General features: G+C 42.2%; 2 protein-coding genes across 2 annotated transcripts in view; one reads left to right on the top strand and one right to left on the bottom strand.

Annotated features, from left to right (window-relative positions):
• On the bottom strand, positions 1,692–23,974 carry PAICS (phosphoribosylaminoimidazole carboxylase and phosphoribosylaminoimidazolesuccinocarboxamide synthase). Its single transcript, XM_021101375.1, is given in 10 exon segments — positions 1,692–4,419; positions 7,154–7,312; positions 8,625–8,805; positions 10,090–10,173; positions 11,604–11,716; positions 11,790–11,994; positions 12,768–12,946; positions 19,664–19,861; positions 23,423–23,489; positions 23,849–23,974. Coding segments are annotated over 10 exon segments (1,380 nt in total). The 5' UTR covers positions 23,876–23,974; the 3' UTR covers positions 1,692–4,252.
• Positions 23,597–24,831, top strand: part of PPAT (phosphoribosyl pyrophosphate amidotransferase) — a 48,884-nt gene continuing 47,649 nt past the window's right edge. The window contains exon 1 of the mRNA XM_003482396.4: positions 23,597–24,426. Within this exon, the coding sequence (XP_003482444.1) occupies positions 24,299–24,426 (128 nt within the window). The 5' untranslated portion in view covers positions 23,597–24,298. The remainder of the gene's footprint in view (positions 24,427–24,831) is intronic.

Genomic DNA, 24,831 nt, shown 5'->3' with positions numbered 1-24,831 from the left:
AGACTGGAGTGAGGAGGCAGTCCCGCCTTTTCACTCACCAGATGCACTTGTTCTTTAGATTCCCTTCCTTCTTTTGTACTCAGAATACTCCTCTATCCTTTATTCCATTTCAAGAGAATATAGGATTTTGAAACTGTTGGCCCCTAGAAGACACCAGGACTCCCTGCAAGCAGACTGGGTCTGGCTCATTGTTGCTTCCTGAGGGTCTTGCACAGATGCACCATAATGAATTTAGCATTTCTGGGAAGCTCCCACAAACAGTAGCTTACCATCTTATCCACTCTGGGGGCAGTGGAGGGGGGGCACGCCGAAGAAATCGCAACAAGTGAGAACTGAAGTTCAAAGAGAAAGGCATCTCTTCATTTCCATTCTGCAGCTACTCTCACTGCACCACGCAAGGCTGTCACTTCCACCCCATATATTTGAGATTGTGGGAAGTTAAATGCAAAAAAGCACAATGAAAGGTAGCATTTCTGGAGTTCCCATTGTGGCTCAGTGAGTTAAGAACCCAACAGTGTCCATGAGGATGTAGGTTTGATCCATGTCCTCACTCGGTGGGCTGGGGATCCCTTGTTGTCACTGCTATGGCCCAGGACCTTAGGCATGCGAAAAATAAATAAAAGTAAGCATTTCCATTGGCTCTCCAGGACTGCCAGGCTGAAGATGGCGGGGAGGGCTCTTGGATGTTTCATGGCACATTATGGTGACTGTCTTTCCCCCCTATTTTTAAAATTAGATCAGCTGAAGGGACTATCAAATTCAGTTATTTTCACAGAATCAGTCTGCCAAATGGATTTTTACACAACGCATCCGTGTGCTAGGCCATACTTGATCATTTCTCATAACCACCTTTTTAGGGCAGGTCGCATTACTCCCACTGTACATATCTTTAGGGAGATTAAGGCACAAACAAGTTTAGGTAACTTGTTGAAGGTCACATTTTCTCCCCACTGAACTACAGTTAAGGTTAACCTCTTAACTCTATCACCTTGCTTCTCTACTCCACACTCAAACAGCCAGAAGATCTCTTAACCCTACTCGAGTTTCCCAGAGGCTTTCCCTTTCCTAGTGCAGTGTGTTCACAGGCCCTGAGTGTTCTGGCCTTTCCTCGCTGCAGCATCTTCCACTCTTACCCTTGCTCCGAGCTCCAGCAATGCTGGCACATTTGCAGGTCCTCATAAAGGTGAAGCTGGTTGTTTTTGTTTTTGCCATTTTAGGGTTGTACCTGCGGCATATAGAAGTCCCCAGGCTAGGGACTGAATCGGAGCTACAGCTGCTGGCCTACACCACAGCCACAGCAACGCTGAGTCCTTAACCCACAGAGTGAGGCCAGGGATCAAACCTGAATCCTCAAGGATCCTAGTCAAGTGTGTTAACAGCTGAGCAACAGTGGGAGCTCCCAAGCTGAAGCTGGTTTACTTTCCATCTAGAAAACTACTTCCTGTGCCTTTGCCTGGCTTGTATCTTCCTCTTAGCCCATCAGCGTCCTCTCACTTGGTTACTCTTCAGGTGCACTTACACTTCCCTAAATCTGCCTGATAAGTCCTTTGTCACTTGTCATAGCCGATAAAATGTAAATTTTATGAGACCGTGGCCTTGTCTCTGTTAAATGTTGCTTTCCTAGGGCCTAGAATAAAATCAGGCAAAACATACTTCACACATGAATGAATGACTAAAGCTTCACACAAGAGCTTGTCTTTGTCTTTTATTTGCTGAATTGTTTAAATTCCAGGTCTTAAATCAATATCAATTCTAAGCATGGCTTTAAGATATAAATTTTAAATACTGCATTATTTAGACCAGTTTTTCTTCCTCTTTTTAACAACAAGCCTAGAGAAAGTGTCAGCCCCAAAGGTGGTAAAGCAGGTAGGTTTTCACGCGGCTAAAAGCATTTACTCTCTAGCACTGATGAACCAGACTCCTGAGGATATAGGTGCTCATCAGGAATCCAATAGCGAAATTGATAATAACCATGCTAAAGCTCAGTCCTACCCACTAGTCTCAACATTTGAAATGTTTATGTACTGCACAGAAACAGGTGGAGCTTTTGCTGATAGGAACACAAGAGGTAAAATAGCAGCCAGTGACTGTTCAGAGGCCAGGAAGCCCAAGTTCAAAGATGTTCAATCAAATCTTTTTCATTGTTTTTGTGATACAACTTAAGATAGAAAATTAAACATACACGATTTTTACAATTCTCCCATTTCTGTCAGAAAGCTAGGCATAGCACGTCAGAGCATAAGGTCGTGTAAGGGGACTAAAGGGGACAGGGTACTTGTAAAGTACCTGTTTTCTTAACTAGAGGGAGGTTTCTTAGGAAGTTTTCAGGGAGACAGTGAAAACACTTTAGTAACTAAGGAGTAGATTTTAATGACAGAAGTGAGGACATTCTAAGACTTAAAGGTACGGATGTGTGCCCAGTCTGAAGATGATGCAGAAAGCAGGTTCCCTTAATGGGTTACATCAGCAATCCTAAACCTATGGACTGGATAGGCTTCAAGGGAACCCACAAACCAATGGAATGTGTTTGTAAAACTGCAGCTTTGCAGGGAGAGGAGCAATGGCATTCATGTTTGCAACGAGTCTATGTGCAGAAGAGATTTTTAAAAATGAGTTTATGTTGTAAGATCTCAGTTAACTCGAGGCAGGTCAGGTGGAGAATGCAGGCCTTCTAGACCAGGCTAGTATCTGACCCTTTCTCAGGGGTTTTGTACAGGATGGGTAAGTGGTAAACTCAAGACTGGTGGTGAATCAGATGTGAAAGCTCAGAGAAAAAAACCTCAAGGATAAAATTAAGCTTCTGATTTGAGACTGAGTGTAGGCAGTTCTAGGCTTGGGGTAAGATGAGTTAAGTTTGGAACATTCAGAGGCAACTCGACAGTTGAAAAGACAAGTCTATAGATAGAGCTGGGAGTCAGTATGCTGGTTTTAAGGAATAAAGATTATTCTACCATTATTTGTAAACAATAGACTGAATACTCAGAAACATCAATATTTAAGGAAAACAGTAAAATAAGAGGCAAGATCAGGACTGAGGCTGGAATTGCTGGGTGTGTAGCCCAGAGAGGAAGAGTTAGGTGGGTCAACTCTACAGAGATGAGGTGAAAGAAGTGATGAGATGGCAGCTTATTAAGAGTTGAAAGGGAGATGAAAGTATGAACAGAATGGCCAGTGGCAAAAGTCTTATCAAGACCTCATCTGGAGCTGAGTGTCTTAACACTTGGGGGACAGATTTTTGGTAAAACTGATTGCCCCTTTTCATAAACTGAACATATACCTAAAAATTTACATGTAAGCTTAAGGAGCTCATGGATACTCACATTAAAGTTTGATCTATAAAATCCTCAAAGCTACATAATTTAATTTTTTTTCCAAATAAGGTTAATAGACTGATGATGAACTGTAATACCTCACAGGAACAACTGTTCCTTTAGAAGTGCATTTTGTTGGGTATACAGCCCAGACTTAAGACTATTAATCATGGTTATTAACTGGGAGATTCCCATTCCTGAAAATGATGGTAGGCTAGGGAAGGTCAGTCTGGCTAAAATACGGATTTTTCGGAATTAAAAGAACTTTATGACCTACAGAGCCAAGTAAGATTTAAATCATTTGGAAGACAAAAGTAACTTCCCTTTTCCCATGGGAAATTGCCTTAACATTAGTGGAGTTCTCGGAAATCTCTGCATGGCTCCCCTTCATCTTACTTCGTGTCTCTTACCCCCACTACCAATCTCAGCTTTTCTTGAAAAGGCAGTATCAAACCCAAACAGCATCTCAATCTATAGCTAGAGATAAATACAACATCATTTTCTGCTATACTGACTGCAAATAAAAAACCATGCTCCTAGCATTTTGTAAAGATCATAATGTGGAAAGGGACTCCATTGCTTATTCCTTCCTAAGATGCAACCGTTTTAACTAAAACTTACGGGGTGAGATGCAGACAGCTAGGTAGTGACTCAGAGCCCTATCACCGCACATTGCTAGCATTTGATAGATACTGCCTACCTAACAACGATGACCATTAAGGTTAGGGTTCAAATGTACTTATTAATCTCACCAGTTACAAAGTAGTAGTAATAAACACGTACATATATTCTAATCCATTAATCTAGCGAAGCACTTATTCACTTATAAATTTTATTTTCTGATTGATTTAAAATCTTTTCTTCATTTTGCTCGATTTCTTTTCCCTGCAGCTAAATTGGAAATTAGTTTTTGTCCTAAAAATATGCAGTAATGTTCTTTCTCATAAATTGCCCTCTCTGATTTTCTTGTCAGCCTGCTTCAAGGAAATCCATGTGTTTAATACGTTTGCTCGTAGCTTGGCCCATACCAAATGGTTATTTAATCCAAATATCTGAGCAGCAAACTGAGCTGATCCTTCTGGAGAAAGTATGGTTGAACAGCCAAGACCTATTGGTTCAGAAGAGAAAAAACAAAAAACTCAGCTGTCAATTAATAATGAAAATAGCACCCAGCAAACTACACTGTGAGAAGACCTGTTAGCCATAGACATTAAAAGGTATTATATTGTCCTTGACTAAGGCAGAATCTGTGGAAGGAACTTCCATCTTTATTGTCAGTAATATTTATCTGCAAGGAAGAGATCATCAGTCACCACTCTTCTCACTGCATCTACCTGCAAAGAGAGTTACCTTTTTCAGTTATTTTCACATACACTATTCCATTAAATCCCTGGCGAAAGGCAAAAAAAATGAGGTTAATAAAACCTAAGTCAGCAGAAGGAAGGAAATCATAAACATCAGAGAGGAAACCAATAAAATAATAAAATACAGATTCAAAAAACAATAGAAAAAAAAATCAATAAAACTGAGAGCTGGTTCTTTGAAAAGGTAAACAAAATTGACAAACCTCTGGCCAGATTCACCAAGAAAAGGAAGATAAAAACCCAAATAAACAAAATAAGAAATGAAAAAGAGAAATCACAACGGATACTACAGAAATATAAAAAAAATGTAAGAAAAATGAGGTTAGTGGGCAGGAGCATCTGTTCTGCCTAAGAACTTGAGATATGGTCACTCTTTTGGTAATTTTCTAGCTATTCCTTTTGTCTTTGCACTTGAACTATTCTAACATTTGTAAGCAGTGAAAAAGTCAAATCCATAAAATAATTTTAAGAAATAACAAGTTTTAGGCTCACACTTTCTAAGACTGCATTCTGTCTATGGAATTTATCTCTAAATAAACCTGCTTTTGCTTAAAAAAAAAAAAAGAAATATCAGGTTATAAATAAATTCAAAGGTAATAAGATCTAAAAGACAGAAGAGTAAAAAAGTAATTTCCTTGGAGGCCACAGGTTTGTTCCGGCAGTTTCCTAAGGTGCAGGCACTATTAATACTGTGTCACTAGAATCAAGGACTAGAAAGCTCGTAGATCTAAAAGCTTCATTTTCCCTCCATACTCTTAGAATTCTCTGACTCACTATTACCAATAAGAACAGACTAAAGTGTAAATCACAAGGTTTATTTAATTCGTACTAGGTTTACATAGCTCCCCCATTTACTACGTAACTATCCTCAGCCAAATGACCTAATTGTAATGTCTGTATCTGTAACACAGGAATGATAACTAGAAGCTGCATTACGTGAGGGCTCTGTGGGTAACACAGCGCTTGGAGGAGCCTGTGGTACTCAATGGATGTCACCATTATTTTAGTGTTATACCGCTCTAGCCAATTACCTATGCCTGTTGCTCGGACTTGATTTCTGATATCAAAAAAGCTTAATTAGCAAAAAACATTAACTTATTTAGTGAGCCTGCAATAAGATAAATGGAGTTTTCAGGATTTTACACAGGCCATTCTGAAAATGTTCCTCAAAAGACTATCCCCAATTCCAATGATCAGAATGTGCAAATTTTGAAGTTCCCTTGTGGCTCAGTGGGTTAAGGAGCCAGTGTTGCCGCAGCTATGGGGTAGATTTGATCCCTGGCCTGGGAACTTCCATATGCCTTGGGGCACAGCCAACAAAAAAAAGTAGATTCTGTTTCTCCTTGGATATTACTAGTTAAAAACTGCCAAACTGCTGCTCATCACATTCCTTTTTCTTTTTTTTGGTCTTTATTTATTAAGACACTATTATTAGATATATTCAAAATCCACACCCGTAGCATATGGAGGTTCCCAGGCTAGGGTGCTGTGGCCTATACCACAGCCACAGCAATGAGGGACTCAAGTCACATCTGTGACCTCTGTATGCCCAATCTATGGTAACGCTGAATCCTTAACCCACCAAGTGAGGCCAGGGATCAAACCTGCATCTTCATGGATATTAGTCTGGTCTGTTACTGCTGAGCCACAGTAGGAACTCTGTGAAATTGGTTTTTGCAGTGCCCATTCTTAAACCAAAGGAAACAGCCAAGGCTTAGCAAACAGTTGAGGAAAAGAACTAATATGGAAAAAAAAAAAAAAAAAAATCTCAGAGAGATAAATTAAATTATTGCAAAGATTAAAGAAGAAAAGAATGTTTTGCAGGGAGGGGCAGGGAGACCAAAGGATAAAAACACTCTTAGAAATTGAAGAAATATTCCAGGCAGTATAGCGACAAGAATAAAAAAACAAAATAGAAATCAAGGTGATCCAAATGTGAAAAGTAAATCTAAAAATGAGAGAAGAGGGAGTTCCCATCCTGGCTCAGCAAAAATGAATCCGACTAGCATCCATGAGGACACAGGTTTGATCCCTGGCCTTGCTCAGTGGGTTAAGGATCCGGCATTGCCTTGAGCTGTGGTGTAGGTCACAGAGGTGGCTTGGATCCGGCGTTGCTGGGGCTGTGGTGTAGGCCAGCAACTGCAGCTCTGATTCAACCCCTAGTCTGGGAACCTCCATCTGCAGCAGGTGCAACACTAAAAAGACAAAAAAAAAAAAAAAGAAAACAAAAAAACAAAACCCCAAACCTAGAGTCTTTATCACTTAGAAAGGCATACTTGAATAGTTAAGTATAAAATACTATAAAGTCTCAGATCTGCTTTAAAATAATCCAGCAGGAGACTGCTACAGATACAACAAGATGTAGACTGCTGAAGCAGGATAATGGGTACATGAGATTTCATTATGTTATCATCTCTACTACTAGGCATGTTTGCCAACTTTTTAATAAACAATTTTTAAAAATTCAATGTATCTTACCGCTGGGTAATCGAAGAGAAGACCACACATCCTGTGCCCCCCAGTCTGGACTGAGGGGGGGACAGCTAATAACTGGAAATGCAGTGTTACCAGACATCACTGGTCCCAGACCATTGCTTCTGCCCGCCACTGCCACAAACACGGTAGGGATGCCATCCCCTAGGGAAAGGACAAGTTTATCTTTAGGCTGAACATTCAAAAGAAATGTAAAAATAGCTGGGGGGGGCATGTACAATAACTCCTGAAGTTCCTTTAATAGTAGTCTCCAGAAAAAACACTAATTAAGACACTATTATTAGATACATATTGAAAATATAAGGTTTATTCTGCCACTTACTGTACATCAGGTAATGAAGAAGCAATAACAGAATTGGGCATCTTTGAAATCTATAGCGTAAAGGGGTATGACACCAAGACATTAGTGAGGGAAGTCCTACTGTTGCTGCTAGGATCGCTCAGGCACTGACACCACCGAACCAGTGTCTGTCCTGATGTCTTTCAGCCACAGGGTAGGGGAGACAGTTATTAGCGATACTTCTTGAAATAAGAATCCAAGAACTGAATCGAAGAATATGTATCCAAATACGTAAGACCCTTAGATATATTTTTTGACATATGAACACTTAATAAATTACTAAGTTATTCCTTTGTTTCCTACAGCAGAGATTCCTAACTTGGTATCTAAAACTTAATGTTTGCATTTTTCTGGAGAAAGGGACCTGGCTTTTATTGGTTTAGCAATAGGGTCTGAGACCCCCTCTGCTAAAAGAATCCCCCAGTTCCCTAAGTAGGTTCCTATAGCAACTATCTTTAGAAGGAATACTCAGCCAACTTTTTCTAGTTGAGAAGCATTTGGTTGTTGTCTCCGAGCTTCGTTATTTCCGATGGTATCCCATCAATCAAGATATTTGTCTTATATCTGAAATTATTCCTTTGTCTCCCATCTGACTGCCTCCTAGGAAAGGCTGACGGTTAAAGGCTGACTCTAGTCTTCATTTTCCTCCCATTCTTGCATCTTCTTCCTCCTGATACTTTCCTTTTGCCTTTTCTAGGGCCAATTCTAGGGCATGTGGAGGTTCCCAGGCTAGGGGTCTAATCAGAGCTATAGCCACCAGCCTGCACCAGAACCACTGCAACACAGGATCCAAGCTGCGTCTGCGACCTACACCAAAGCTTACAGTAATGGCGGATCCTTAACCCCACTGAGTGAGGCCAGGGATCGAACCTGCAACCTCATGGTTCCTAGTCGGATTTGTTAACCACTAAGCCATGATGGGAACTCCTGATCCATTCTTTTAGACACTCCTAGAGCACCTTAAAGGCTTTGGAGGAAAGTATCATGAAAGCCTAGGACATGCATTTCTTCCCCTTGGAAATATGGCAAAGCTATTTTTCAGCATTAGTTATCTAAACAGAAAACTTGAGGGTGAAATCAGAACTTCCTGAAATGCTCTAGTTATTCAGCAATTACCTTCATATTCAGCTTTAATCCTTAGAGTTTCATCTGGTCCTTTATGGGCAGATGTTACCCTAAGTTCACATGGAATGCCGAAATTCCCACAAGCCTTCTTAATTTTTTCACAGTGACTAAGATCAGAGGTCGAGCCCATCAATACTACAACTCTGCACTGACTTTCTGTTTTCAGAAGCAACTGAAAAAGAAAAACATAAACATGCAAAAGAAGATAAGGACAAAAATGGATAAATATAGGAACCAGTACCATAAGAACGGTCAGTTTTCAAAGCTATGATATTAGGAAAATTACCACTTGACACAAATTATTTCCTTTCTTAGTAGCCCAAAGTTAAGACAGACAAGCAAAACAAAATGATAGAGCATTTATTTTTCAAAGTAACCTCTATATGTAAAGTGGTCTTCATAATTAAGACCTAAAGGGTAAGATTTTTGATCAGATAAGTTATGTTTACTATTATAATAAAAAAGCAAGGATACTCAAACCTTTTAATATTCAGGAATCTATAATATAAAATATTTCACTTAATATTTTTCTCTTTTGGCCACTCCACAGACCATGGAGTTTCCAGGCCAGGGAACAGATCCTAGCCGTAGCTGCAACCTAAGCCACGACTGCAGCAATGCCAGATCTTTAACCTGCTGTGCCAGGCCAGGGATCGAATCTGCATCCCAGCACTCCCAAGACGGTGCTGATCCCACCGTGCCACAGTAGGAACTCCCCCCACCCCCTTTTGTCTTTTTAGGGCCGCACCAGAGGCATATGAAGGTTCCCAGGCAAGGAGTGGAATCAGAGCTGTAGCCACCAGCCTACACTACAGCCACAGCAACACCAGATCTGAGCCACGTCTGCAACCTACACCACAGCTTAGGGCAATGCTGGATCCTTAACCCACTGATTGAGGCCGGGGATCAAACCCAAGTCCTTGTGGATACTAGTTGGGTTCATTACCGCTGAGCCACAACAGGAACTCCCTATAAATCTTTGTAAGCTAGTTGCTTGGAATCTGAAATACATTCTCATGGAAATGATGTTCTAAAAAGTAGTTACTAACCTTGGATAACCATAAATCCCATTCGATTTCCATGCGATTACAGCAATAATAACAAAATTTACAGTGACATTTTTATGTCAGATGGAGTTCCAATTGTAAACTCTGCTGGTGGAACTCTGAGTAGCAGCAGAGAGGGGGGCAGGGAAGGTAAGGCTTCTCCTGCAGGAGGGGGGATTCCAGCCCCACCCCAGGATGTGAGAGAGGCAGCCTGGCCAGTTTCACAGTAGGGGGATCCAGAAAGCCAGTGCGGATGGTCTAGCCGGCACCTTTTTAAAAGGTGCTCCTTCCTTTCAAGTCATTGGAAAAAAATTAAAGCATTGCAGCCTCTCATTTTTTTTTTCTTCTTGAAGCAAAATTTTCTTGGAGAAACACACATAATGTTAATACACTTATTACAAAAGGTTTACCTCTACTCTCTCTGCAACCCACTCAAAGTTCTTCTTTACCATCTGCAGCCCTTCAGGCGTTACTTCCTTGAGGTCACGATAGGACTAGAAAGTAAGACAGAAAGTTTAGAACAAAGGACTTGATTTACAGACTCCCTCTGCCCCCCACGAAAAAACCCCAGTTAAGTCTAATAAGCAGAGATACCTGATTTGAGCCACCATTAGACTTACCTCTCGCCCAATTCCCAGATATAAGTTGGTTCAAAGAGCCAGAATTTTCTGATTGAAATGGAGATTGGGTGAAGTATTCTATTAGTAATATTTTTGCTCTCTGAAATTATTTAGTTTTTGAGTTTTGGGTACAGAATATGGAGAATTTGCATAGCAAAAGATATACTGGAAAACATATCTGAGTCTACAGATTCATTTCTGGAATTAGACTGGAGAAATTTCAGAGGGTGATGTACACCTGTGTTTTCATTTAAGGATAAGTGCCTCCCACACTAGCAACTACAATTCGCTGCCCTGACAATGCTTACATCCTAAATATAGATAGGGTTTTGCCCTAGTTCTGTTTTCCCTAAGAAAGAGCAGAAATGGAGCCTGATAAGAATAACAACAACAACAAAAAAGACAAAAAAAAAAAAAAAGAAAAAAAAAAAAGAAAGACTTGGGTTAGAGTTCCAGACCTGCCACTTACTCTGGTAATTGTGAAGAAATCTATCATCTTAGAATCTTAGTTTTCGATTAGCCAAATAAGGTTAATGCTTGCTCTGTGTGAGAATCTATTAAAATCTTAAGCAGGAATTCCCATCGTGGCACAGTGGTTAACAAATCCGACTAGGAACCATGAGGTTGCAGGTTTAATCCCTGCCCTTGCTCAGTGGGTTAATGATCCGGCGTTGCTGTGAGCTGTGGTGTAGGTTGCAGACGCGGCTCGGATCCCACGTTGCTGTGACTCTGGCATGGGCTGGCAGCTACAGCTCCGCTTCGACCCCTAGCCTGGGAACCTCCATATGCCATGGGAGCGGCCCAAGAAATGGCAAAAAGATCAAAAAAAAAAAAAAAAAAAGAAAATCATAAGCAGAAAATCTGCTTTGTGAATGTAAAATATTATTCCTGCTTTTTTTTCCCCAGGTATAGGAAACTTAAGAGAGATTTATTATTTTTTTTTTTAAATAGGGAGTTCCCGTCGTTGTGCAGAGGAAACAAATCCAACTAGGAACCATGAGGTTTTGGGTTCAATCCCTGGCCTCACTCAGTGGGTTAAGGATCCAGTGTTGCTGTGAGCTGTGGTGTAGGTCACAGACTCGGCTCAGATCTGGTGTTGCTGTGGCTCTGGCATAGGCCAGCAGCTAGAGCTCCGATTAGACCCCTTGCCTGGGAACCTCCATATGCCACAGGGGTACAGCCCTAAAAAGCAAAAAATAAAAAATAAATGAATAATAAATGGCTTCTTTTCCTCTCATCTTCCCTTTCCCCTCTATGCCATCCTGACCCTGCAAAGGATTAAAAACACCTAAAGTGTTACCCACCTGTTTGTCTTTCTGTTGGCTTCGATCTCCTGATGGCCAGAGTCTCCAGGAGTCATTATCAATGACATCAGCAAGAACAATTTCTTTCGTGGTTACATCAACACCAATTCAATCTAGAAACAGTATATCACCAAGGAGTGTTTCAAAACTGTACTACCAAAGACATCTCTCAGTTATAATCTTTACTTTCAAATCTCCATTGTATTTGTACCTTCATATCAACCAGTGTACAGTTCTGGGGCAGCCAGGATTTCTCCAGTATTTCGAAAATGGCCTGTGTAGCATGACTCATGACATCCACTTCAGTCTGGCCTATAACAAGTCCAGCAAAGCAAAAATTTGCAGCAATGAGCTGTTCCTCAGACCACTGTGGGTCATTATTGGCGTCATCCTGAGAAAAAGGTAAATATAAACATTGTGAACTTTACAAATAAACTGAAGTCCTTTTTTCCTTGAGCATGATGGATTCCTCAGAAATATTCATTTTCTCTAAGGATTTAATTTTTCTTTAAAATACACTTTAATTCATAACAATCACTTTTCTACTTTCAATAGCTACTTTAAAATTAAAAATACTTGGGTAACTTATTCTAAGTCATAAAGTATTTGTAAAGAATTTTCTCTCTTTAAAAGAAGTTTGTGGGAGTTCCCGTCGTGGCGCAGTGGTTAACGAATCCAACTAGGAACCATGAGGTTGTGACTTCAATCCCTGGCCTTACTCAGTGGCTTAAGGATCCAGTGTTGCCGTGAGCTGAGGTGTAGGTAGGTGGCAGACGCGGCTTGGATCCCGAGTTGCTGTAGCTGTGGCGTACACCGGTGACTACAGCTCCGATTAGACCCTCAGCCTGGGAACCTCCATATGCCTCAGATGCAGCCCTAGAAAAGACAAAATAAATAAATAAATAAAAGTTATTGAATTGTTACTTTTTTCCTAGTAACTGCTAATTTTAATTTGTTTAGTTATTAGTCACCCTGGTCCAAAGTAAAATAAGTAGATTTTCACAGATCTTTCTTTTAAAAATATGAATTATCATTGCTAATTAAAGTGTACATTTTGGACACGTATTTCTAGAGTGACAGTTGCAGTATCAAAAGCTTTACTATTACTTAAGACTTTTGACTTTGTTGCTATTATTGTAAGACAGGGAGGCATAAAATAATTACCTTGAAAAACATCTCTACTTTAGGTGGGTAGAACTTATAGCCTTCCTTGACACCAGGGTTTCTTTTGAGAAAAGAACCAGTTGCTATTCTTCTACAAACCCATTCAATTGGAATCATTTCACACTTAGGTGCAATGAAAGCCGTCTCCCCACATTTTCTGGTGAAAGCAGTCTTGATACCTGTATGTTGATGACAAAAAGGAAAAAAAAAAGCATTAAAATTGCACTTAAAAAGGTGGTTCCAGGAGTTCTCCGGTGGCCTACTGGTTAAGGATTTGGTGTTGTCACTGCTGAGGTTCAGGTTCAATCCCTGGCCCAGGAAATTCTGCATGCCATGGAGACGGCAAAAAAAAAAAAAAAAAAAGGGTAGATCTAAGGCATAATAAACCTCTACCCTTTATGAAAAACAAACCAAAACCCTATCTAGCCAAAGGAATTACCTGTAAATGGCACTATCAAAAATAATTGTAATTTTTTTAAAAAAGGTAGAAGTAGGGAAAAAAATTACTAACATGGCTTTCTATTGCTTATCAAAATGTTCAGGAATATTTTATTTTAATGCAATATTTGTGTACGCATGTAAGACCGAGTATACATGAGATCAAAAAATCTGGGTCCCAGTGTCTTTGCCATCATTCATCCACTCAAAAAAAAATACTTGAGTACTTCTGCCACCCCCGCACCTAACTTTGCACGGCATGTAAATAACTAAATTATTTCTAAATCAGATCCAGCTACAGGATTTCTCCTATTCTATGGTTCAGTACTATATTGGGTCTTGTAAAATATTAATCCATTTGTTGAAATCAAATACAGCCTTAAATTTTGGACAGTCTTTTTCTCTTAATATTTAAAGCAAATAATCCTTGAAAAAAAGCAATCACAAGCAGGAATAGGAACAAAATGGCCAGTTTGGCCAAGAGCAAAGAAAATATTTGTTCTTCTTCTCTTCTCTCTTACTCAAACTGTTACTGGAACACTAAGATAAATAGCTGTCTTGTGATGTTTGGAATAGGAGCTATATTAGTGGTGGGCCTTGGAAAATAGCCTCTCTGATAATAGTTACAATGTATCATAAGCCATGTGATCCAGGAATTATGTTTTAATATGTACAGAGAATAACTGAAAGCAAGGACTCAAGCAGATGTTTATACAGCAATAGTCACAGAAGCATTTTTCACAATTACCAAAAGGGGGAAATAACTCCTGTCCAACAACAATAAGTGGAGTGGATATAAACAAAATGTATCACATACACACCATGAATCCTTATGCAGTCATAAATAGGAGGGAAATTCTGATACATGCTACAACACAGATGATCCATGAAAACATGTTAAGTGAAATAAAGGTTAAAAATTGTATAATTCCACTTATAGGAAGTACTTAAAAGAGGCAAATCATAGAGATAGAAAGCAGAATAGCTCAGTCTGGGACGATGAAAAACTTCTGGAAATTGAGAGTGGTGATGGTTGCACAACACTGTCAATGTACTTAAATGCTAGCAAACCGTACACTTAGAAATGATTAAAATGTTAAATTTTATGTATGTATATTTTATCATAATTTGCAAGACCTAATTTAGGTCAGGCATTATGAACTCAGTTTCTTTTCATTTAATCCTCGTAACACGTGATAAGGTATAGCAGTCATCCAACGAGAAACAGATACCACTGATTCAGTAGTTCCTCAGCTAGTACTAGGTAAAGCAGGGTTTCCAATCCACACTGTCTGAACTCTGTAGGCTGGTCACTGAACCACCATGCTATACTGCCCCTCCTTGAAGTATTATTACATCACAGTACAAAGTAACATACTACAGCACTAACATGAATTAAAGTGTCTCCCAGAAACCTGCAGGGCTTTAACATAACAATGGCTGTCTTCAGGCTACAATGTTAGTGTGTCCAATCCCAATCTAATCCTCTAATAAGATCCAATTTTTTAGAGTTCCCGTCCTGGTGCAGCAGAAACGAATCCAACTAGAAACCCATGAGGTTGCGGGTTCAATCCCTGACCTTGATCAGTGGGTTAAGACTTGGTGTTGCCATGAGCTGTGGTGTAGGTTGCAGACTGCGGCTCGGATCTGGCATTGCTGTGGCTCTGGTGTAGGCCTGTGGCTACAGCTCCAATTAGACCCCTAGCCTGGGGAACCTCCAAATGCTGCGGTTGAGGCTCTAAAAAGACAAATAAAATTTTTTTTTCTTCTAGTGAAAGGATTGAAGACCTTTGATCTTATGTATCCACACAAAAAGAGGGCCTACATTTATGGAAATCTTGCATCATGCTGTTTTCCATACTATCTCATTTAACCACACGTAAAAATTCTGAGGTAGATGTTATTATTTATTTATATTTTACAATGAAAGCAGCAGATACTCAAAGAAGTGAAGCAGTTTAACAAGTTAGGTTTCAGTACTGGAGACTGGACCTGAAATGCACTACCCAGTTTTAGAACCTGTACTGTTATCTCTGCATTCCCTCTGGGTTTGATAAGGAAGATTCAATTAAAACAGTGAAAAGAACAAATTTTATATGTGCTGCATGAACAGAAACTCTGGGAAAGACTGTTAAAAGTGTCAATAAAATATTTAGCCCACTTTCACCTTTAATGCATGACTGGGCTCATGGGCAATGATTTAAATCCATCCTGAACTTGTAGGTGGTAACTACATGAGTGGCTCTAAGAGCTCTTCCTTTCAGGTCTGTCACTCAGTCGTATTTGCTCATTTGTCTACCACGCTTGACAACTAGTATCCAAATCTATTGTTATTCTTCCTCAGAGGAAAGTCTCCCCTACAGCTAAGGAAATCAAAACCACAGAATCCACTTAGGTAAGGATCTTGTACATTAAAAAAAATTGCCTCTAAAAGATTCAGAGGCGTTCCCATCATGGCTCAGTGGTTAACGAACCCAACTAGTATTCATGAGGTTGCGGGTTCGATCCCTGGCGCCACTTGGTGGGTTAAGGATCTGGCGCTGCCATGAGCTGTGGTGTAGGTCTCAGACAAGGCTTGGATCCTGCATGGCTGAGGTGAAGGCTGGCAGCTGCAGTTCCAATTCCACCCCTAGCCTGGGAACCTCCATATGCCACAGGTGCAGCCCTAAAAAGACAAGAGACAAAAAATTAATAAATAAATAAAAAATAAAAAGAAACAAAAAGATTCAGGGAGTTCCCATTGTGGCTCAGCAGTAACAAACCCCAACTAGTATCCATGACAACGCGGGTTCAATCCCTGGACGTGCTCAGTGGGTTAAGATGCTGTAAGATGCGGCTCGGATCTGGCATTGCTGTGGCTGTGGTGTAGGCTGGCAGCTGCAGCTCCAATTGAACCCCTAGCTTGGGAACTTTCATTTGCAGTGGGTGTGGCCCTAAAGATACAATAAATAAATAAATAAATAAATAAATATTTAGATTAGATGATACAGTGATTGCTTCTAATACACACACTAAGCATTAAAGCAAATTTCATGCTTCAGGCAGTAAGAAAAAGAATTCCCCTTTATCTCAGTTGTTTACAAAATTCACAACTCCTAGCAAGACCTCTTGGAAAATATAAAGGTCACTTTACACTGTGATTCACATTGGCAGGTGTGACAGTAATTGGCCCAGTCATCCTGGCTGTACTGAGGTTTCCAGCTCCCCACTTGTGGTTTAACAACCATAGGACTGTCACCCATATCACTACTGTCATACCTCAGGGTAATTATACTGGGTTTCCATGCAGACGGGAACTGAAACTTAAAATGCTAAGCTTTGATTTTTAAGTACTGAGACAAAATTCAAGCACAACATATATATTATTATTTCCACAGAAAGCCAGTACAATCTATACTTCCTAACTGCACACTGTTTTATAGCTTGTTTGTGAATGACAGAGGGAAAACCAGACCCTAATTTACTCATTTTGGTGCTTTTCCATTCAAATTTCTAGATATACCTTAATTTAGAACATATCCCTGATTATAATGAAAGCATCTTTAAATAGACCAGTGATGATCAACTAGACATAGCATTTAACTATTAGCAAGTAAAAACCACAGAACTCTTGATCTGTACCCTAAAACTAACAATTTGTAGAATTTTTAAAACCTTAGATTTTTCTTAATTTCATAGTAGATGAAATCTGGAAAACACCTTTCAACATTTCCTGTAAAACAAGTAAGTTTTAGAGGGTAAGTATGCCAAATACATAGATCCCTGGAGTACTTCATTTGGGTGACCAACCTTCCCAGCTGGATCAGGACTTTCAGTGTCAAAATTGGATCACCCCAATTCATTTGTCCTTAAGCCTCAGCAAGTACACTGGATAGGTGCCTTACGAAATAAGCAAATAAAAACTTAGGCCTGTACTTAGCTTCCATTATTTAAAAGTATATATATGGAGTTCCCGTTGTGGCTCAGAGGGTTAAGAAACTGACTAGTATCCCTGAGGATGCAGGTTCTACCCCTGGCCTCATTCAGTGGGTTAAGGATCCAGCGTTGCTGTGAGCTGTGTTGTAAGTCGAAGATGCGGCTCGGATCTGGCATTGCTGTGGCTGTGGTGTAGGCCAGCAGCTGTAGTTCCAATTCAACCCCTAGCCTGGGAACCTCCATATGCCACATGTGTGGCCCTAGAAAGAAAAAATATATATACATATAAAACCCCATAGCTATGTACAATTACTATGGGGACACAGAAGCTAGTTGTATTGTTAACAACTTGGAGTGTTAAACAACTATAAAAATTGTCATGTGTATGGGGAGGAGATAAATTGCGAGGTTAAAAAATGGATCTTGGGGGGAGTTTCTGCTGTGGTGCGGTGGGTTAAGAACCTGACTGCACTGGCTTGGGTCACTTGGAGGCAGAGGTTTGATCCCCATCCTGATGCAGTGGGTTAAAATGAATCCACACTGCCACAGCTGTGGTATAGGTTGCAGTTGCAGGTAAGATTCACTTCTGGCCTGGGAACTTCAATATGATGTGGGTGTGACCATTAAAAAAAAAAAGGATCATTTATCTGAACTGCAAAAGAAATCTAACATGGGAAACCACCAATCAAGGAAGCCTTGAAGTAAAAATCTGTGGGAGTGCTTTAAATTTATAGCAATAATTTTACCTTTACTGCCTAGATGGATTTATGATGTGGATGAAAACTTAGGTTGGTAATTAAACTTTTCTCCCCCCACACTAACTTAAAAATGTAAAAGGGGCACTTTGGAAGAAGCAAGACCACTCAAGAACCTATTCTGTACTGATGGACTGGATTTAACAATGAATTCCCTTGTTGTTTTTTGGAAAGCATATACATCTATCTTGACTGGAAGAAAAGATGTTAAATTCCCCTTTGAATTTAAGAAAGATTAATGTTTACTGTAAGATCTAAGAAATGAGAGGGTAACTGGGAATATTGGAAGTAAAAGGAGACGGTTATTAAATTAGAGAATTAGAACTGGGATGATAAAAAATACAGCTTTTATTTCATAGATGAGAAACCAGAGACCTCAAAAGCTGAATGACCCAAAACACAAAGGTTCTCACACTGGAGGCAAAGATTACAAACCTCCTGCTGGTTTGTGCACCACAGACCCATCAGCTTCTGATGGACTCCTTACAGAAAAACCATGATCCCAAATCCCCTTCTTTCACTCCAATTGCCCTCCAAGCAATGTTCTGATCTGAATTTCACCTTCCAAATTCCTCTACTGGAAATAGTCTTCATTCAGTTTCAGTAGGAAGTAAGCCTGAATATCTTTTGCTTTTTTTGGTCTTTTTAGGGCACATGGAGGTTCCCAGGCTAGGGGTCTAATCGGAACTGCAGCTACTGGCCTATAGCACAGCCACAGCCACATGGGATCCAAGCTGTGTCTGCGACCTATACCACAGCTGACAGCAACGCCAGATCCTTAACCCACTGAGCGAGGCCAGGGATCGAACCCTTTTCCTCATGGATACTAGCTGGACTTGTTTCGTACCATAACAAGAACTCCAGCCCTGGAGATCTTTGATCTAACTCAAATCCCTTACCTGGGGAAGGGCAGGATGAGAAGGTGTGGGTGCCGTTTTCAATTACTTTTCAGAGCCTTCAAGCAGGGGAGGGATTTGAAATTCTGTGTTCCCTCCAAGGGGCAGAATGAATTTACACACAAATACAGAGATTAAATTTCAGTTCATCAATGACAGTTGCCTACCACCAGGAGGTGCTTCTTTCATAAGTCAAGTTCCTTAAGTTCCTTCCTAGGTAAGCCTATCTTAGGAGAAAAAGCTGCAGAGAAGCTACAGATACCAGAACACTAACAAACTGTTAAGATTTCTTTAAACTAACTAAATGATACCACTTAGTAATTCCAGAGCAAGTAAAGGGAGTTCCTGGTTTGATTTAAATAAGCTTAGCATGTGAGACATCCTTCAGCATTGAGCTGGTATCCCAACAATGCTATCTTCCCATTCAAGAGATGAGAGCTGGGTATGAGAGAGGAGGCTGCAGGGGGAAGCCATGAACCTACTTCCTGTAAGAACTGAAACAATTAACTGGTACCCAACCTCGAGTTCATCCCCCTTCAAAGGACCCACATGCAAAAGTGAGAAAGAACATGAACAGAGCTACTGGGAGGAGTTCCCGTCGTGGCACAGTGGTTAATGAGTCCGACTAGGAACCATGAAGTTGCGGGTTCGATCCCTGGCCTTGCTCAGTGGGTTAAGGATCCGGTGTTGCCGTGAGCTGTGGTATAGCTCACAGACGCGCCTCGGATCCCGCGTTGCTGTGGCTCTGGCGTAGGCGGGTGGCTACAGCTCCAATTAGACCCCTAACCTGGGAACCTCCATATGCCGCGGGAGTGGCCCTAGAAAAGGCAAAAAGACAAAAAAAAAAAAAAAAAAAAAAGTAATAAGGAGAGCTACTGGGAGAGCCACAAACCTGCTTCCTGTAACAACTGAAAAACACAGCTGGTGATTGTGTTTGAGATGGCAGCTTTTCCTTCAAGGTGATTTTTTCTGGCTGCATTTCCTGCTGTAATCTGGTCCTTGGACTGCAGGAGGACTTTTCCTGGACTATCCAACAATTCATAGACTTCTTTTGTTTTACCCTCGTAGAGTTTCTTACCAATGTTCAGTACTGTGGAAATAAAGTGGAAACATCAGATTTCAGGAAATTTTGTGAATCAGCAAAAACACAGAGTAATTAATCTTAATAAAAAAACTAACTCATCAGCACAGAAGCTATACTTTACAAAGTATTTTCAATGCACCATCACATTTCATTCATACAGTTTTGTGAAGAATTATAATCAAATCCTGTATCTTCTGCTTTCTAATGCTATGCTCTTCCCATTATCAGTCTCTCTCACGGCAAAACTGAAGTAGGATTAATTAAGATACATTAAAATTAACTTAAAAAGAGATAGCCAGTCAAATGAGAAAATAAATATAACTACACCAGTAGGTTCTCATATATATACATAGACACATATATACATACACTCATAATACAATAACTACACTATCTTGTAAGGGAAAAAAATGCCATCTTTTCCCTGATTTCTACTTCCCATGACCGGGAGGGTGCAGCCAGTTGGATCCTACTTTCAGGACGATGTGAAGAGACACCTCCACCCACTGACCCTACAGACCATTTGGAGACACTTCTATTTTTCTAATCCTGCTTCCCATCTACCACCCCCAATTCCTTCTCCTCACTAACATTTTATAGAAACTGTGACAAGGAAGGACAACAGAATCCATGTGGACACAGGTCATCAGACCGAAAGCCTCTGGTCATTAGAAAGAATGATTTAGATGAAGATCAGCGATAACAGCAATTTAAGGACTTGACTTAAAATTTCCAAAAGGAGAAGTCCCTTCTCCCCACCCTCCCAGAACACAGACTCATCTCAGCCCTGGTACTTTAGGTGTCCAGGCGCCAGATACCAGGGACGCACCAGTGAACACAACCTAGTTCCCACTCCCAGGGAAGCTGAAATAAACCAGACATAATAATAAGCATCGTGTCAGAAATACACAGACCACGTGATCACAGGTTGATAGCAGGACCACCTAACCTGGTCTGCATGTCAGAGAAGGCAGTCTAGAACAAAGTGAGGATTAGTTAGGTTGACACCTGAGGGATGGTCAAAATTGAGCCAGAAGAGGAACAGGGGCAGGTAGTGGTGATGAAAACAAAGCAGGGGGTGAAAGCACATGGCAGAGCTTGGGTACGTTTGGAGCTCAGTGTGGATACTGCTGCTGGGTAGGGAAGGGGCAGCAGCTAAGGGTTGGAAAGGAAAGCAGGAGATAAGACTGAAAACAAGGGCAGCCTCGCATCACCAGCTGGGGAACCTAACACTAGACAAACAGTTACAATTTGGCCTAAGAGTTGCCACTGCACAGCACCTGATTTAGAGGATGACTCCTCATCCTCCTATTGTAAATGTCTGTCAAAGACAAGGTTTATTTGTTATTTATTTATTTTTCTAGGGTTGAACCCAGGGCATATGGAGGTTCCCAGGCTAGGGGTGGAATCAGAGCTGTAGCCACTGGCCTACACCACAGCCAAAGCAGCGCCAGATCCAAGCCACGTCTGCAACCTACGCCACAGCTCACAGCAACACCAGATCCACTGAGCAAGGCCAGGGATCAAACCCGCAAACTCATGGATATTAGTTGGATTGGTTTCTGCTGCGCCCCACCGGGAACTCCCTATAGATTTCTATGTTGGAAAGCTCATGATGTTGCAGTGTGGAGAATGTAATTAGGAAAGGGTGGGTGGAAGAAAACTGGAGACAAAGACAAGTCAAGATGTGGGGCAGTAATCCAGGCAGGAAAAACAATGGGACGAGACTCAACTCAAGATATTGAAAAGGTGAAAGTCTGAGTAACAACTGGCTCAATACAGGGGACAGGTGAAACAAAGCCTGCGACGTTGCCCAGTTTAGATAAAAGGCAAAAGGACCCTGAACCTACCGCCCAGCCCTCCAGTTTAGTTGAATTGGTATTTATTACTTGGTTGTTAAAGAGAGTAGGAATTTCAACTAATTGCTATAAATAATGTAAGATAGAATCATAGGTGACAAAATACCTGCTACAAATTCATAGGTGAATTCAGAAGAGATTGATGAAGATTGAGAAGAATTCACGGACCTGAAATTTAGGAGTATTAAAAAAACTACAGAACTTCCAAAAAGAGGTAAGGCCAACTAGGACTGTGCTGTCCAATAAGGCAGTCACTAGCCACATGTGGCTATGAAATACTTGAAATGTGGCTACTCCAAACTGAGATGTAAGTCAAGTGCAAAATTCACATTGGATTTCAATATGAAAAAAAGTTTGCAAAAATCTTAATTTTTTTTTCATTACATGTTAAAATGACATGAGTTTGGAATTATGCAGTTAAAAATATATTAAAATCATTTCATCTGTTTCTTTTTTTTTTAAATGTGGCTACTAGAAAACAAAGTTACATATAGTTTATAACATTGTGTTTCAATTAGACAGACCTGTTCTAGAAAAAACAGCATAGAGAACCAGAGGGAGTAATGACTTTGGTAAATTAACCTGACTGGAATGTACGCTTAGGATTCACAAGAGAGAAAAAGCAAAGTAAAGGTTGAAGAGGTAGGAAGGGGGTGATAGGCAGGATAGGAATGAAAGGTTCTTTAGACTGGATTTTAACAGCTTTTGGGTTGCCAGCAAACATTTCTGGGCAAGGAAGTGCAAATTAGGGAGTTCTCATTGTGGTTCAGCAGTAACGAACCCAACCAGTATTTGAGAAATGCAGTTAGATCCCCGGCCTCGATCAGTGGGTTAAGGATTCCCAGCTGCGGTGAGATGCGGTGTAAGTGGCAAACATGGCTTGGATCCCACATTGCTGTGGCTGTGCTGTAGGCTAGCAGCTGCAGCTAAGGTTTGACCTCTAGCTTGGGAACCTCCATATGCCTGCCGCGTGGTACCACCCTAAAAAGCAAAAAAAAAAAAAAAAAGAGAGAGAGAGAAAGAAATAGAGTATGGGAGGAGGGCAGTTTTATCAGTAAAAATAACACAAAGGATCTTTCCTGAGGATCCTAATCATGAGCGAACAAAATTAGTATTATGTAAATATGTAATAGGGTCAATGCAAAGTGAAGAAGCAAACTTTTTTGGTCTGGTGGTTTTGGAACTCTCCAAGGCCATCATTGGTACAAAAAACTAAAACACACACACAAAACTTGGACAGCAAATTTTAAATTTTTCAAAACGTTCAATTACTAATTTTATGAAATAGCAGGTTATTATTAACGTAACAGGAAAAAGCAAGACTTTGAAGAGTCGACACCACATGTTCCCGTGAACTCTTTTGCAATATCTATTGACTGCAAGCGCGATTTCCAGGCAGCTCTCCAACCTCTGACCATTTCTCGTTTTAATTACCCTTTGCTCCTTTTCCCCATGCCAGAGGCAGTTCTGGATGTTTCAGAAAGTTGGGAGGCTGGGAGCGCTTTGTTTCCAATGCACCGCTCCGGCGCCCGGGCCACGTGTCCGCTCGTCCGGAGGGGCGGGTGCGGGAAGCCAGGCACTGCCCGGGAGGCTGTGATCTGGGCAGTGAAGAGCGCACCTGTCCGCGTCGAGCCCTCGAGCTCGAGGCCGAGGAGCTGGAAGGCCGCGGAAGCAGGAAACCCAACTCCCCGGGCCGCTGATTACTCACCCTCAGCCGTCGCCATTGTCCGGAGCGGGCTGGGGGCAGCTGCAGCGACTGCACAAGAGGGAGGACTCTGGAAAAGAAGCGCAATCAGAGGCTCCCAGGGCGGGGAAGGGAGGCACGGCCCCAGACACGCCCCCGGCGGGGCCGCGGGATGCACGGCGCCCCCTCTCGGACTCCGAGCACCACAACGGAGCGGGACTCCCGGGGGTCTCTGCAGCCGGAGAGGAACTTGAACGCCGGGGGCCACCGCTTCTCGCAGGCTTCCCGCGGCGCAGGCGCCGCAACGCGGCGGGTGCACCGCCCTGCGCGCGGGCGCAGAGCCAGAAGACAGGAAAGTGGCGCGCACCGGCGGCCCCTCCCCACCCCGCGGCGGCTCGCCCACCCGGCCCCCTCCTCCGCTGAGAGAGCGGGTCAGAGGTTGGAGCATACCAAGTAGTGACGCCCAGGGGAAAGCATGTGGGGAGGGACACAAAAAGTTTACTTTCTCTGGGAGAGAAGCGACCTCCACCCAGCTAGCCTCATCACCCCTAGCTTGGATGCCAGAAAATAACGGAGATTCTCCCAAGCAGGAAAATTACCTTCCCTAAGGGCTTAGGTAAAGGACTAGCTCCACCCACGGGAGCCCTGGCCCCGCCCTAACCGCGGAGCCCACCCTCCGCCTCCGCTCATTGGTGGGTTGTGAGGGGCGGGGCAGGGGCGGGGCGAGCTAAATTACACTCACTAGAGGGGAGCACGCGCCGCCGCAGTAGCGAGGGTCCTGCCGCCTGGAAGGAAGGGGCTTCATCCGCGCGAGCCTCTGGTGCCCCAGGCCGAGCGAGCAGCTGGTTGGTGCTTAGACTCCTCCTGCGGCGGCCGCTCCCTCCACGTGCTTTCGACGACATGGAGCTGGAGGAGCTGGGGGTCCGAGAGGAGTGCGGTGTGTTCGGGTGCATTGCCTCAGGAGAGTGGCCCACGCAGCTGGATGTGCCGCACGTGATCACTCTGGGACTTGTAGGGCTGCAGCACCGGTGAGCAGCTGGCTGCGGGGTGGGGATGGCGGAGCCTGTGTCTGCATCTGCCCGAGTTCTCCACCGAGGACGGGAGGCGGGACCGCTCTCTTACCTGGACCGGTTCCCTGCGGCATCCGCCAGATTGCCCAGGTGTGCGCGGAGATTACCTTGCCTCACCAGATTGCAGCCTTGTCCCTTGCAACCCTTAATGCTCTGTAGGGGCTCACCTAGCTCCAGTGTCGTGCACCCCCCATGGGTCTGGCCAGTTGGTAAGGCTCGGGTTCGCTTGGACTAACCCAGTCGGGGTTCCTACCGGGCTGCTTGTGGGTTTTAATCTCCCAGAGCCTGGCGCTGTGCTTGTGATATGCTTCTGTGGTGTGACTGCGGGTCCAGGACCTAAAGCTCGTTGGTTGAGGTTTCGCG

This window comes from Sus scrofa, chromosome 8 (genome assembly GCF_000003025.6).
Source record: "Sus scrofa isolate TJ Tabasco breed Duroc chromosome 8, Sscrofa11.1, whole genome shotgun sequence".
NCBI lineage: Eukaryota > Metazoa > Chordata > Mammalia > Artiodactyla > Suidae > Sus > Sus scrofa.
This window is presented reverse-complemented; position numbering and strand designations above follow the sequence as displayed.